Source organism: Colletotrichum paranaense (genome assembly GCF_030867605.1).
Source record: "Colletotrichum paranaense strain IMI 384185 chromosome Unknown Scaffold_23.1, whole genome shotgun sequence".
Classification (NCBI taxonomy): domain Eukaryota; kingdom Fungi; phylum Ascomycota; class Sordariomycetes; order Glomerellales; family Glomerellaceae; genus Colletotrichum; species Colletotrichum paranaense.
The window spans coordinates 309,595-324,740 of NW_026848981.1; the positions used below are offsets into that span (position 1 = coordinate 309,595).

Below are 15,146 nucleotides of genomic sequence, written 5' to 3' on the forward strand. Positions count from 1 at the left end.
GAGTCACCAAAGCTCCTACGTTGGAGTTTACTTGAGTCACTGTTTGTTGGGCCTGTATGTGTCGAATGCTTAAGTTGACAATATGTTGCCTTTTTAGGAATCTCAATCAGTCGTTACAGTTGAGATAAACCAACGCTCTACTGAAGCTAGGTCATTTTCGGAAAGCGAACGCGAAAGCGTACGGTTTAAGGGTACGGCCAAACTCATTACTGATCAAGGTGTGATTGGGTTCCTGAGGTTAAGGGGCAAGGGCCTGGTCTAGACATGGAATTCAGAACTGGATGATGGGCATCTCGATATGACGTGATTTGTGACAGGGCTGGACTTGAAGTTTAAACTACATGTTTCATGCGGAACACGCGGAAGGTAAGATTCTTGTTCGGGCGGGCGGGCCATCTCGACGAACTGGTGGGATGTTCACTTATAGTTTAGGATGTATCTAGTTTGTAAGGTTGACGGGCGTGACGGGTCCACGGGCCCTAACCTTGATGCATGTGAGAACGCCTTCCTCATGCAAGGCGGGGATCTCCCCGTATAGTACGCCGCTTACAAGTATGCCTTGAATAATCGGCCCCGACGGCGTCGGAGTCCGTTCTCCAGAACGCCTTGGCCGCCGGCGCGGACTGAAAGAGAAAATCTGCCCCGCGCGGCTCTATCAACAACTTGACATGAAGCATAGAAGCTTTGAAGCAATATGCTGTTTTCATCTACCTTTGAAATGTAGAAACAACAATCTTGACAAGGCCAAGGCGTGATGATGAAGACTAGAACACTGCGATGCCTGATTCGTGAGAACACCGTGTAGAAACAGTAAGTCTAATAGACTTTACGTACGGACAATCGGACCATATGGCAACCACCGCCGTCATCTCTAATCTCGCATGGTAGCCGAGCTCTTACGATAGCCGACCGGGCACGAATACGAAGCTTTACAGACTGACTCAAAGTGGTACCTCACTCTCAGGATAGCCATTTTCGCTCGCTATAATACTCATAGCCCAGAGCCCCCTGCAATGAAATCACAGATGCCCGGGACTATTACTCACATCCCTATAAAAAAACGTCATTTACATTGATCACAACACAAGCAGTGCCGAGCCCGAAATCCGTTGGGCTTCCTATCATTACCATCCCTGAGCTATATCACCTCAACTTACAAAGCCAACTGCAAGTAGTATCCCGGCTTTAAGAGGGAATCAGGTGAAAAGCCCACAGAAAAGTGAGACGCAATACCAATACGTCAACGAGTACCAGGGGTAAAAGACATTCGTCACTCTTAGTCAACATGGCCATCGGCATCGCTGAGCAAAATGAACAAATCACATACCTCCGTTCGGTTCTAGCCATCTTAACCACCTCAACCAATGACCTCATCGCCGAGCTGTCTTCCTCTTCGGCCGGTAAGGCTACAGTCAGCAACGGAGCAAAGACAAACCCTGATGTTCGAATCCCGAAAACCCCCAAGGCCGAAGAGGCCCGTAAACGCGTCATCGCTGCCACGACATCGCTCGAGGCGGCAATCTTGACGCCCCAGTGGCGTCTCGGTCATCTGGCCCACAGCTATTACATTTCTCGCGCGCTTCACATGGTCGTGGAGTGGGAGATACCCCAGCTCCTGGCCGCTAATGGCCCCATGACGCTTGACGCTCTCGCTTCCAAGACGGGCATTGCCGATGCGAGTAAGCTGGGCTTCGTTATGCGGACTCTCTGCGCCCACCACATCTTTGCCGAGACCTCCCATGATGTCTTTGCCAATGACGAAGCATCGACAGCCCTCGCTGCAGATGAACGTCTCGCCAACTCTGTCCGCTTCGCCTCCTTTCTCTTTCCAACAGCCGATGTGCTTCCTGGACTGCTCAAGGATCCCGTCCTCTGCGCCAGCTACGAGCCGCGAGACTCAGCTTTTGCCAAAAGCATCGGTAAGGGCATGGGACAGTTCGAGTTTCTCAACGCGCACCCCGAGTGGCGCGACTGTTTCGACTTTTGGCTCGCTTCGCTAGGCGAGTACCTCCACGGCCTGACCGATGTGCGCGGGTACCCCTGGGAAACCACCCTTCGGAACGGCGCTGTCATCGTCGACGTTGGTGGCGGACTCGGTAGCTCGATCCAATCCTTGCGTACAAATTTCCCCCATCACAAGAACGACTTTGTCGGCATCGTCCAGGACCAGCCCGGCATGATCGCGCACGCCACAGCACATTGGAATAAGACAGATCCGCAGGCGTTGACCTCGGGCACGGTCAAGCTCACCCCTCACGACTTCTTCAATGAGAACCCCGTTAAGGGAGCCGACGTGTACTGGTTCCGGTCTGTCATTGTCGACTGGCAGGACAAGGACTTGACCACCATGTTCACGCACATCAGGAACGCTATGGCTCCTGGGAATTCGCGTCTGCTTATTGGCGAGTACATACCACACCCAACGTGCGGCGACGCTTTGCTCCCTGATGCGCCTGCCCCGTTGTTGAAGAATTACGGGGCGTTCCAGTCCATGGGGCTCATCGGAGGGTTCGTTCTGACCGCTAGCCCCAATGGTCGACAGAGGACTTTCCAAGACCTGGATCGTGTTGTCAAGGCGGCTGGATTGAAGATTGTCAAGGTGTGGATCTGCCGTGGTTTGGGTAATGTGATTGAATGTCGGTTGAAGGAGGATCGTGCAACTGGCACGAATGGCAGTCATTAGTAAGGTATATTAGGCATTTTGGTACCAGGTCTGTTTAATGAATTTAATTACTTTTTCGTTTTGGAAACATGTTCAGCGACGAGCTCTTCATAAGTAGTTACCTTCGACGTCAAACGTGCGAACATCTCCCTGCATTGAGCATGGATGCGGCGGGCGGTAATGTTCTATCTGGCATCTCTTTTGCTCTCAAAGTCCGAGTACCGTTGCCTAATGAGATTCAAATGTTGAGCTATGTATCCTGACGATAAGTGGACAAGTGGTGAAATTATATCAAGTAGGTGTAAGTAGGTGTACGCAATTTGCATCGATTCTAGTCGAACCCAAGTGTGAATCGCCATGTCAGGACTTGCCATTCAAGATGATTGAGAATTAAAAACTTATCATCACTCCAATCAAGCACGTTGACTAACCTGATCCCACTAAATCCAATATTGGGGAGTCACAGGCGACCTTTGCATGCTGAAATCACGAATATCAACATCCCGGTTCCCCTCTTCGCCTTCACTCAAATACCCTAATTCAGCCTCCTTGCCAATTATTTGAGCATCGTCCGCATTCTCCAAATCATCATCCCAATATTTCTTTCCACCATTTCCAAGCCCTTGCAAGCCGCCGTGAATAGACGACCGAAGTGATCCAAGAACCTTGCCGGCCCGCGTGGCCTGCGACGACCTTTCTGCTTGCCTTTCAGACTCCTCCATAGGAAATTTGGGCGGAGGGTCTGTATTGCTGCCGTCTTGAGGTGACGGAAGTGTTGATGGCGATGTCTTGCCTTTATCTTTCTTAGGCTTGGGCACACGGATGTAGTATAACCCGAAAGCAACAATAGCGTTGAAGAAGACGTACGCAAACAAAATGCCCAAGTCGCGCCAGCGGTTGCTGAACTCGACATGCACCCCTGCCAAGACCTGATTTGTATTGTTCGTTGTGCAATACTTGCAGTTGTCCAAGACAGTCGTATCAGCGAGATATCCGCCCGCCTGGGCAATGAAAGGCTGCAAGTACTCGCCGCACGTCTGTCCAAGAGGCGGATTCACGAGCAAGAACTCGTTATCGGCGCATTGGATCTTGGCGTTCGCAAGCCCTGTGCCGAGCAATCCCTCAACGAGGTAGGTGAAGGGATTGACGCGGTACACCCACACCCAAAACTTGGGCGGCGTCCCGAGGATGCCGTTGAAGATGAACATCATGACAAACAAGAGATTGCCGACGCCTGCAGCCTGGTCGGCGAGGTCGAAGGCGGCCCCAATCATGTAGGCGAATGTGCTAGCCTGCAGGAAGAAGACGAGCATGAACAAGACCGCTAGTCCGCCACGAGCTGCGGTATCGTTTGTCTCTGCTGCGTTACGCTGCAGCCCGACGAGATAGTACCAGGCTACAAATGCTGGTGGGGCCATGAGCGCGTTGTAGGCCATCTCAACCACCATTTGCGCGCCCATGAAGGCGGCCCACGAGTATGTGCGTGAAGGCTGCTCACGGCCCTCATAGAGTGTACGCTGTGACACAAATATGGGAACAATTTGTTGTGTCAAGTTGAGGTGCGTTGTGAGGAACATGAAGATGGCTATGGTTTGGATGGTGACGCCCGTCTGCGTGTTGGGTAGGTTGAGCAGAGAGAGACCGATGAAAAGAGCCGAGCCAAAGGTCAAGAGTAACTTTGCGTACACGTAACTTGGGGTGCGCCAATAGTGCTTGGACAAACGCCTGGTCACCTCGGAGAACTGCGTGATCACAGGAGCGGCGAAGGGGGGGTCGTTATGCAGCTGCTGTTGATGTGCTGCGTCTTGGTGTTGTGTTTCTTTGAGTTTTGCCAGATGAGCCTTGACCTCCTCATACTCAGTGCTTTTTCGCCATACTTCGGGCCAGTTTATGTCGCTTTTCCCGCTTCCGCTGGCTTTGACTTGTTCAAGGATGTACTCGGCCGGATTCTTCCCCTTCTTGGGTCGCGGTCCGCCATTGCGGACGAAGTAGTCGACGAGGACCTTGGCGTTGCGCCCGATTTGGCCAAAGTAGACAGTCCTTCCGCCTCGAGCAAGAAGAAGAAGTCTGTCGAACCTCTCAAAGAGCTGTCTTCATGTTAGTAGTGTACTAGCCACTGGAAAAGGGGAACAGAGGAGGACTTACAGTCGCTGAAGGCTGGTGAATTGTGCACAAGATAGCCTGCCCGTTCTGTCTCAACGTCTCAAGCAAAGTGCAGATAGATAAGCTTGTCTGAGAATCCAAGCCCGAAGTAGGCTCATCCAAGAACAACAGAAGTGCAGGACGAGCAGCCAACTCAACACCGATGGTAAGCTTCTTTCGCTGCTCAACATTGAGACCCTCTCCGGGGACGCCAACGACCGCTTCCGCATACTCTTCCATGCCCAGGATCTCAATCACCTTGTCGACGTATGCAATCTTTTGCTTGTGTGAAAACCGGGCCGGCTGTCGGAGGACGGCGCTGAAAGTTAGGGCCTCACGCACTGTGGACGTGAGAAGATGCTGGTCCTGCTGCTTGACGTAGCCCGTTTTCTGCTGAAAGGAGTCGTCGCGCGGGGCACCGTCGACGAGCATCTCGCCTGTTACCACACCAACAGATAGACGCGAGGCTAGAGCGTCGAGGAGAGTAGTCTTGCCGGCGCCAGAAACGCCCATGAGGGCAGTGAGCGTTCCCGGCTTACACCATCCGTCTACGTCATCCAGGATGCGTTTCGTCTCCTTCTTCTTAAGCTTGACTTCGTAGCAGACATTACTCCAGTGGAATATGGCCGTTTGACGGTCAATGGTCAAGTCGCCATTGTCGTCAGCATCATGGCCGCTTGGGGCTTCTGTCTTCCCCTTGGTGATTTGGTCCTCTACGTCTCGAGTCGGCTCTCCAGTCCGCCTTGTCGGGACTTTGCCCCTAGGGAAAACAAGCATCTCCCCTTTGCTCTTCGCGCTACTCACAATCTCTGTGGCGATGAGGTGCAAAACGAGATAGGCGACCGCAAATGCAAAGACAACACCGACGTTGCGCCATCGATGACTATCCATATAACGAAAGGCACCGTCGATGTACTTGGTCCCGTTGATGAATGTCTCGCCCGGCACGCCTCCTTGCGCGGCACACACGCGTGTCCGAGCCATCATGGTCATACTCGCAGCGTCCATCTCGTAGTTCGGACCGAACGGAACAAAGGTCTTGCAAGGGAACTTGCGATTGTCGCCGAGCTCGTTGATCATGAGAGCCTCGAATCCGTAGGACACGGGGCTTAGTGTGGCGATCCATTTGGCGTACGGCTTGATATACATGGGCGGGACAGCGAACCCAGTGTAGAGCGCCAGCGTGAGCAACACAATGGTTGAAGGCGCCTGGGCCGCCGTGTGACTCTTGGTGACGGAAGCAACGAGCCGGAAGAGCAAGCTCACGGCTAGAGTCATGGCGAACTGTACCAGCACGAAGAACACAAAGGATCCAGCTTCATTGCGCATGTTACACATCCAGTAGAATATTGTGTTGACCGTGATCGCGTTGAGCAGCTTATATGGCAAGCTCATGACCAAGTCGGCGACGGCCTCAGCTGATGCATGGTATAAGGCGTACCGGACATGCTTCTCAACGATGGAGCGCTTGGCGTACAAAGCTGGCACCTCAAGCACGCATCCAAAGGCGTTAACCAGAGCGGCCGTGAACAGAAACGTGCTGCGCGACTTGATGGACTCGGCCGTATCGGGCAGACGAAAGAAGACACTGGCGACGATGAGAGTCTGGAAGAGGTTGAGGACGAGCATCATCACCGTCATCTGCGGCGAGGCCTTGAGGAGCGCGAGTGCGCGCCATAGACATAGGAGAACCTGGCGTGGGTACGAAAGGGTGTAGGGAGACTTCCATCGTTGCATCCAAGACTGATCACTCTTCTTGCTCTCCAGGAACTCGGCAAAGTGTGTGCGTGAGTTGCGCGGGCCACTACTGCTCAGAGAAAAGGATGCGTCGTAGGAGTCTAGTTCATCACCGAGCTTGCGGCGGAGACTGCTCGTCCGCCATGCCTCGGCGAACTCGTCCGGAGTACGCGGGACCTTTTGCTCGTAGCCAGGCTTGACGATGCCCTCGCGCTCAGCTGGGCTGGTCATGGATGTCAGGAAGTCCGGTGTCGTCTGTATCTTGGGACAAACGAAGCCCAGCCGCTGGAAGTAGCGTTTGGCTTCCGTCGTCTTCCCAAAGTAGATCTGTCGCCCTTCGTAGAGAACCAGTACTTTGTCGAACAACTCGTAGGCCTCTTCGGGTGCTTGATAAATGGCGACCATGCTCACCATGCCCATGATATCGCTCTGAACGCGCAAGTTTTTGCAGAGATCCACAGTCGCAGCGCTGTCGAGCCCACGCGTGCTGTTGTCCCAGCACTGGATCGGCGCGAAACTCAGCGCCGCCTCAGCAATGCTCACACGCTTGCGCTCGCCGCCAGATACGCCGCGTACTGTGTCGCCATCTGTCCCACCAACTGGTGTCTGCATCGTGTGCTGGATTCCCAGCATGGCCATAGTCACGTCACGCACCCATGTCGCATACTCGTCCGCTGATAGCCCAGCGGGCCGGGTTCTGGGCGCTCTCGCTCTCGCGGCGAAGAAGAGCGTATCCGCTACCGAGAGCGCCGGGAAGTGAACGTCCTCTTCGGCGGTGTAGATGGCGTCGCCTTTGAAGTAGCGCTTCATCTCATCGGCACTCACACCGCGGTAGTTGAGGTGAGAATCCTCTGCCACCTGCGTGCCTTGCGTATCTCCCGCCATGGTACGCAAAAACGTCGAGCAGCCACTACCTGGCGGACCCAGCACGCAAAGCATCTCGCCATCGTTGACGACTCCCTCGAGGTCATGCAGGATGCGCACCTGTTGACGCTTTATACGCAATAAGCCACGCATAGCTCCTGCGACTTTGAGCCACCACGCGTTGCCAACTGTTGTTTGAAAGGCTGTGTCGGACCCGTAGCCCGAGACATTGAGCTTGCGATAGGCGACACCGGCCTTACGCACTTCGCAGCTGTCGGAGCGGAGGCGATAGAATGCTTTGGCCCATTCCCGGGCGTCAAAGTTGTTGCCAAAGGGATCGAGGGGTCCGTCTTGTTTAGGAGCCTTTGAGACGTCTAGCACAGAGTCGCCTTGGGTCGAAGATAACGAGACTTCGCCATTTTGTTGCTGTTTTTCGAGGAAAGACTTTGCTAGGTCTACGAGATCTGTAATGGCCTTGTATTCGTCCGCAGATATGTGTACAGATCTCGGCCGATTGTCACTGGGAGGTGGAGCGCCTGGAAAACTTAGAAGAGAGGCGCGATGCCGAGATGGACGCGAAGATCGCCAAATTGGCCGCTCGTTGTCTGCCTTTTCGTCGGTGGAGGGTGCGGTAGACATGCCTGTAGTTGACCGAGATGTAGACGTGTCAGGCTGCAAAAGCCGGTCTGGCAAGGCGGTGTTATCGAAGTTCACTTGATTTAACCTCAACTCTCTGAATGTTTCAACGATAATCAAAAGTGAAGCTTCAAGTGAGTTGCGATGTCAACCTTGGATCAGTTGAATTGCCTTGAAGGAATTATATTACTGAACATGCAGTGACCATGATCATACGGCTCTGAAGCCACATGTGCCACGCGCTAAGTGCCTGCTAATATCTATCATTAAGTATCTCGAGTGCTATTATGGACCATGCCGGATTGACTGCTCAGACGGGACTGTTTAGATGGGATGGATGACTGAGGTGTGGCAGCAAACTACCACGGCTGCAGACAGCACGAAGGGACGGGATTTCGCATCTAAGCCCGGTCCCTGCTGTCTAGCGTCGGGAGTGACTCCGACTGGAACGAAAGTTAAAAGAACCTAAAACGGAAAGAAAAGTACCTGGCCATAGTTTGGGTATCTAAGTATAAAGTTGGGAATGTGTAAGCAGCTTGGAGGAAATGGATGCGAGCTTGGCGAGTACGGAGTATTCAAATAGAATTTCCCGCCCGTCCGTTGGAACGGATGGCCCGGCACATGAAAGCAAGCAACCCAGTGTGAGCTGCATGGAGCTTTGGCGCTCGCGGTCAACGCGCAACAAACCTTGTTTGACCTTGATCTTGAGTTTAAACGCCGATCAAGAAGGGGGTTTACGGATACGGGAGCGAAAGGCTGTCTTGGCGTCATGGGAATCCGTCGACTCGGAAACTGATTGAACTCTTTGAGCACTGACGCAGTTAACGGCAATCGGCCTACTTTACACTCCCGAGAAACGCAAAACCGGCCGCCAAGGTTCATGATGACAGCGTAAACTATGTTATGCGTCAGACTCATAACAGCAATACTGACCGATATCTCCCTTGAACTGTTGTCTGCCGGGTGAAAGTCTCCAGTGAAATCGATAAGACTAACTATCACAGAAGAACTAGGCTGTTTGGTGTCAACCGTGTCGTGCAATCAAGAACTTGAACTAACCTGTGGCCCATGTAACCCTGACCAATGCCACTTTGGAGATTTCTCGCAAGAATCCTGGCAAGATCACGGGATATAACTCTAGTAAGAATGATCTATGCAACAGTATTTACCCTTCGGTACAGTAAAGTTCGCACTTTGATCTTGGTGGAAGGACAAGGGGACAAGAAAGCATAGACCTGTCAGCTGCAGCCAAGGTAGTCAAAGAGAGATCAGACGCTCAACCTCTTAAAGAGGAATTGGGTCATCCCACACCACATCATTGTGATGCTAAAAGAATGAGAATCATATCCTCTTCATGTTCATCTATAGCCATACGTGTAAGTAGGTGATTGTTACCAAACGACTGTGATAGCAAAAGTAACCTTATGTATATATTTTTTTGGCACTAAGACAACAATCAGGAAATGGAACAGACACGCGTCGTCATCGCAGGTGCAGGACCGGTAGGCTTGTTCACAGCCTATCTCCTCGCCCGTCAAAAGATTAAGTGCATCATCTTGGAGAGACGTCACAGCATATCAGAGCACCCGAAAGCCCACACCATCAACCCGTCGACACTCGAAATCTTTCGCCAGGCTGGCTTGGATGTAGCCTACATTCGACGACAGGCAGCCAACCCAAAAGATGTCGGACATGTTCGGCTTGTCTACGGCTTGGCCGATACTGAGATTGGCTGCTTCCCCTACGAACGCCAGGGCGACGAGATGCGCAACTTGACGGCTGAGCCTTTGGTCAACTGGCCGCAGCCGCAGCTAGAGCGGCTGCTTGAGAAGGCTGTACTCGAGACGGGCCTCGCTGAAATCAGAAGAGGGTGGCAAGTCGACTCCGTCGACATCACCGATACAGAGGAAGCTGGCTGTATCGTCTCATGCAGCACTTCTACTGGACGAGGAAACGACATTAGCACCGAGAGACACAGCATCCAGGCTGATTTCATCATCGGAGCCGACGGCGTCAACTCGACCGTGCGAGCAAAGACAGCCGGCATCGACTTCCGATCCATGGGACCAGGCCACGTCTATCAGTCCATCGTCTGCAAAGGCAGTCTTCGCGCCGCGCTTCCGCCGGGTCGCGAGGCCATGCTCTACTTCTGCTTCCACCCAGAGCACCCCAGCGAGTTCATCGCACACAACCTCGACGACTCCTTTGTTCACGTCACCCCTGTCATGGGTCCGTCGTCGGAGGCACCGCCAATCGAGGCCTGTCTCCCGGGTCTGCAGTACTCGGAGGTCCTCCGTACCATCTGGGAGACGGCACCGCGCGTGGCATCATCGTACAGCGACGCCAAGCACCACGTCTTTCTTGTGGGTGATGCCGCGCACAGCTTGCCGCCTCAGGGCGGCCTGGGCCTCAACACGGGCATCGCGGACGCACATAACCTGGTGTGGAAGCTGTCTTCCGTCATCTACGGAAAAGGCAGCCAAGACCTTCTCGCCAGCTTCACGCGCGAGCGTAGGCCCGTCGCACTGGCGAATCTCGAGTACTCGAAGGCTAGCGAGGCAGCGTTCTACTCCGTCAGTACCTCTCTCGTTGGCCTCTCTATTCAGTTCCAAGAAGCCAAGGCACAAGAAGCTCCGGGATTGGACCTCGCCATGGACGCGTTCCTCCAACGCCGCGCCGTTTCCGCTGCAGCGGGCGAAGCTGTCAAGGAGGCGAGTAGACACTTTGACTCGCTTGCACTCCAGCTCGGATTCATCTACGATGACCCGTCCGCTACGAAAGCCTTGCTTGATGACCCGACGGTCTATGTGCCGCAAGCGTGTCCCGGGGCAAGGCTGCCGCACGGAAACACGAGAGAGGGGCTGTCTCTGTTGGACCTCGTGCCCTACGATCGATTTACCGTGCTGCACTGCGCAAACCCTGCATTCGCGTCTTGCGACTGGGCTGTTGACGTGTCAGGCCTTGGTTTGCCGAAGAGTTGGTATGGTGTGGTCCGGGAAATCAAGGGCGGTAAAGGGATCGTCGTGAGACCGGATCACCGAGTGCTAGTGCATGTAGATAGTCCGGGGCAAGCGGACGCTGCGATTGAAGAGTATCTGAATCATGGGAAAGTGTAGGAAAGCCAATGGTATGCTCCGTGTCTAGAAAACTTCGATATCAGGATCTTCAGTTCTGTAATGCGATATTGATGGACATGATCGTCATGGAACTCGTTTACCATATGACACAGCAGTGCAACCTTGACCATTCTAGAAGTCACATCAAGCTTATTACAACTCGAAAGCCCCCGTTCTTTCGCGAGCTACGGCTCTTCAACCAAAGTAGCTTGCGATAAACGTCCAAGACCAAGACAAACCGCAATCACTGCTAACATTCCCCACTGCGGGAGCATAGGTCGCCCATCTACATAGGCCCTGATGGTCCCATACGTGATCACAGCCCCGTTGAAGAGCAGCGCGGGCTCCCTCATTTCGGGGACTATGACGGCGGCGCCGACTGCGATGCGTAACGCTGCACCAAAGTATCCGGCTTGTCTGGGGGTGAGACGCCGGCGAAAGATTTGCGACATCCACTCGCTTTTACCGGCGTAGTAGTCTGCCGCGCGGCGGTTGGGAAACGGGATGCCGACGAATGGGAGGGCGGAGAGGATGCAGAGCCCGCCGAAGGTGTAGGATGCGAGGTTTGAGAGCGTAGAGGTGTCAGTCATCCTGTCTGGTCTCGATAGATCGTGATTAAAGGAGCGGATTGATGAGGGCAGTTGCTTGGCGGGGTAGAGCCTGGTTATTTGGAGATTTGATGATGAAGCTGGTAATGAAGATGGTAGTTTGTTGCAGTGACATTCCAAGTTGGCTGATTTACCCCTTACGTCAATACATCAGAGTCAGCACTAGTCCTCATGGGATCATCAAACATTCACATGTCTTCCAAGGCTAGCAGAAAGACTAGAGTCCCTTGTCGCAACCTACTTAGAGACATCGCACGGATGGTAGACACGTGCAATACGGGCGCCATCATCTCGTCATTCATGCTATAATAGGAATGTTACTAGATCTACTTGATCTGCTCTCCCTTGACCAATGGTCCGGCACTTCTAAACCATCAGAGCGCGCCGAGGATCCCCTCCGCAACTCTGGCGAAGGAATCGCTTGCATGTAATAATCGGGCTGCTGCACGTAGCTCGAGTTGCCCCCGCGAGAGTCGTGGCCTCGCTGGTAGTCTTTCAATAAGGCGTAAAAGAATGCTGTATTTGCGACGATACAGGCGCAAAGTATCTCTATGGATGCCCACTGTACAGAACTCGTTAGTGGGCGATCGTTACGGCATCACATACACTGGCCGAAAACCTACCATGGAACGAGATCTTTGTGATACTGCCTGGTTCAGTATCATGGGTAGTCGCATGATGGTGATGACGACAACAACGCCAGCGATGCTGAATAAGAGCACGAGCTGCACCTTACTACAGGGGTGTTAGTCCTCAGGAAATCAAGCAATGAGGGATTCAATGGGTGGGTACGAACACTTTGCTGTCGAGTTTAACATGACGAAAGATAGGAAACGGGAAGACGATAAGCGCAATATCGGTAACGATGTTGAAGACGGCCATTGTGATGAGGTTTCCGAGGGCGCGATGGCAGGTATTTGCGCCAGTAGGATCAGGGGACCACATGCTATTGATGACAATGTTAGACTATTTGACGTCTCTTTCGTTTGCCGGATTGATAGAGGTAGGCAACAACTTACAAATAAAGTGGCCGGCATTCCGCAAGAGTGGGTATCAAGATAACAAAAAACGTAATAACAATAAACCACCAAAGAGCATTCGTGACAGCTTTGCCCCATCCAAAAATGTCCACGAAGCGCGAGTAAAAGTTGAGCAGGCAGAGCTTCAACGACCACAAGCTATACAAGAGCACGGCATAGGTCAGCAGTGAACGAATATTAGACACACCGCCTTGAATTGCAGTCCGCCACCCTCACAACAGTGAGTGTGAGGCGGAATAGACTCAGGCAAGTAGGTGTAAGCGACATACAATAATGCATAGAATATGCGAGCCGGTATAAGCAGCTTGTGTGAGATGACGTAATACTCTGCCAATTTCTCAACACTGAGATTCCGCGCCGCGGCCGCCTCTTCGGTGGCGGCATCATACGTGTGCGTCGGGTTGAGGTAGAAGGAGAGCGAGATGCAAGTCGTGCGGCCGATGAGCGGGAGGAGCGCAAAGGCCATGTAGGCGTCGTCGACGTGCCACATCCGGTGGCAGGTATCGTGGACTTTACATCGTAGGAGGATGCGGTAGCCGCAGCGGACGATGATGAGGAGGGCGCAGATGCTGGCCGTGACGATGTCAAAGGTCACATCTGCCGACATTTCTGTGTTGGTGATGTTTTGTCGTCGGGTTCGGGGTTCCAGTGTAAAGTTGATGGCTGGCTGCTGGGGCGCGGCGGCAACGAGGGCCGTTATGCTGGTGCTGACATTGTTATGTTCTTGTACGTCTTGTCGCAACGCCTCTTTTTCTTCCTCGAGTGAGTTTCCTGTTGTTCTGGCCTTTCTTCTCTTTTGCAGGTTGCTATATCCGTATCCCCATGTGATCTTGATGGACTCTCTCTCTTTGATGAGATTCGAACTGCGCAGTGGCCCCTTGACTGAAAGCGGCCGATGGTACCAAGGTCTCGGGATCCCCAGTGTGCTGAATAAGGGATGGATTCTGATGGTGGTTGCTCTTGTTTGGCAAACGTTGTGACGTCCAAAGTGTGGGGAAAAGGGAAACGCAGATGGGACGAACTTGACAAGGCCTGAAAGAGCACAGCCAGATGTTTAAAGAGGAGGACGGGGGCGGAGCAAGAAACGACCACAGAAAGGCCGTCGCTGAAAGAAGAGCCGCCGAGGAATGGATTGGAAAAGGGAGGACGGAGTGGGATTCGCGAAAGTAGGTAGGACGTGGATTCTGAGTCAGCTACTACCACCCACCCCAGCCCAATGCCAAGCCGTCTTTATTCTAGCTTCTGTTGGATTACCGCGCGGGGTTCGAATTCATTCGATCTGGGAAAGGCGCGGGAGGGACGCAAGGGAGGCACAGGAGGAGGCCGGAGACGAGGTGCGCTAGATATGTCTGCACTAGAGAGGCCCAGAAGAGGCCGAAGAAGGAGAAGGAAGCGCAAAAGGGACAAAATGGAGGAAAGAAAGCCGTAGGAGAAGGGGGTGGGAGAGTTGGGTATTTTGAGGAAAGACACAATGGTTGCCGAGTTTGCATGCAGCTAAACTTTAGCAAAAAGGTCATTGATGATGATCCGAGACTGCGGTCCACGAGGTGTGATTCGCGCGATGGCCCGGGGGAACGGTAAAGGGTCGCCAGCATTGCTTTTGCAAGGGTAAACATGGAACGAACGGACGACAAGACAGGCCACTCTTCGTGACGGTCAAGACCAAGGGGCCCTGTCACGCTTGTCTGTCTGTCTGTCGGTAACTGCTCATGGCTAGTACGAAGAACTTGGTGTGCGCCATTGTGACGACGAGCTGCTCAGCTCCTGGGATACTGGCACACTGGCACACTTTCTGCACCGCTTCTGCTGCCCTTTTGCTCGGGTTGTCGGGGCCCTAAGCTACTAAACAGGTCGATGGTTCCAATTTCCCCGCATGGAGATGCATGGGGATACCCATGTAGCCAAGCGCCGTTGGTGATTCGCTTTCGTAACGGGGAACCGGATGTCGAAATGAAGACTTTTCTCGTCCTCTCTCTCGAGTCTCGGGTGGCGGACAGGACGGCACGGAGAAAGCAATCGTCTCGCCCTCTGCGTGAGACTTTCTAGAGTCCTGTGAGAGACTCTTCGAATTGTCGGTTCAGGGGACTTTGATTTGTGAACCTTCACACGAACCGTGATAAAAATACGTCTGCCCAACGGCGCACAACGGCGTCCCTGCCTCTCTCTTTCTGATCGGTGAGGGCAAGGATACTAACCTCGTAATTAACCGCCATTCCTCCCCTCGGCGTCTCTTTGAGTTCAGTCTAAAGCCCGACTTCGGAAGGTTGGCATGGGCGCTTGGCCGCTTGTCGAACCCGTCTCGAACCCAAAAATCGGGCTCAGGTCTTCATCGAGTCCTAGC

General features: G+C 53.3%; 4 protein-coding genes across 4 annotated transcripts; 2 read left to right on the plus strand and 2 right to left on the minus strand.

Annotated features, from left to right (window-relative positions):
• Window positions 1-1,285: 1,285 nt before the first annotated feature.
• CPAR01_16183 (O-methyltransferase) lies at window positions 1,286-2,683 on the plus strand (the record flags this gene model as incomplete). Its single annotated transcript, XM_060500428.1, has 1 exon — window positions 1,286-2,683. One exon carries the CDS (start codon window positions 1,286-1,288, stop codon window positions 2,681-2,683), a length of 1,398 nt encoding a protein of 465 aa, XP_060340909.1.
• A 419-nt stretch (window positions 2,684-3,102) lies between these two features.
• On the minus strand, window positions 3,103-8,044 carry CPAR01_16184 (ATPase; the record flags this gene model as incomplete). The annotated part of the gene is made up of 2 exons (XM_060500429.1): window positions 3,103-4,749; window positions 4,808-8,044. 2 exons carry the CDS (start codon window positions 8,042-8,044, stop codon window positions 3,103-3,105), a joined length of 4,884 nt encoding a protein of 1,627 aa, XP_060340910.1.
• A 1,460-nt stretch (window positions 8,045-9,504) lies between these two features.
• CPAR01_16185 (FAD binding domain-containing protein) lies at window positions 9,505-11,157 on the plus strand (the record flags this gene model as incomplete). Its single annotated transcript, XM_060500430.1, has 1 exon — window positions 9,505-11,157. One exon carries the CDS (start codon window positions 9,505-9,507, stop codon window positions 11,155-11,157), a length of 1,653 nt encoding a protein of 550 aa, XP_060340911.1.
• A 185-nt stretch (window positions 11,158-11,342) lies between these two features.
• Window positions 11,343-14,546, minus strand: CPAR01_16186 (uncharacterized protein; the record flags this gene model as incomplete). The annotated part of the gene is made up of 6 exons (XM_060500431.1): window positions 11,343-11,817; window positions 12,116-12,327; window positions 12,389-12,500; window positions 12,562-12,731; window positions 12,993-13,837; window positions 14,510-14,546. 6 exons carry the CDS (start codon window positions 14,544-14,546, stop codon window positions 11,343-11,345), a joined length of 1,851 nt encoding a protein of 616 aa, XP_060340912.1.
• Window positions 14,547-15,146: the final 600 nt, after the last annotated feature.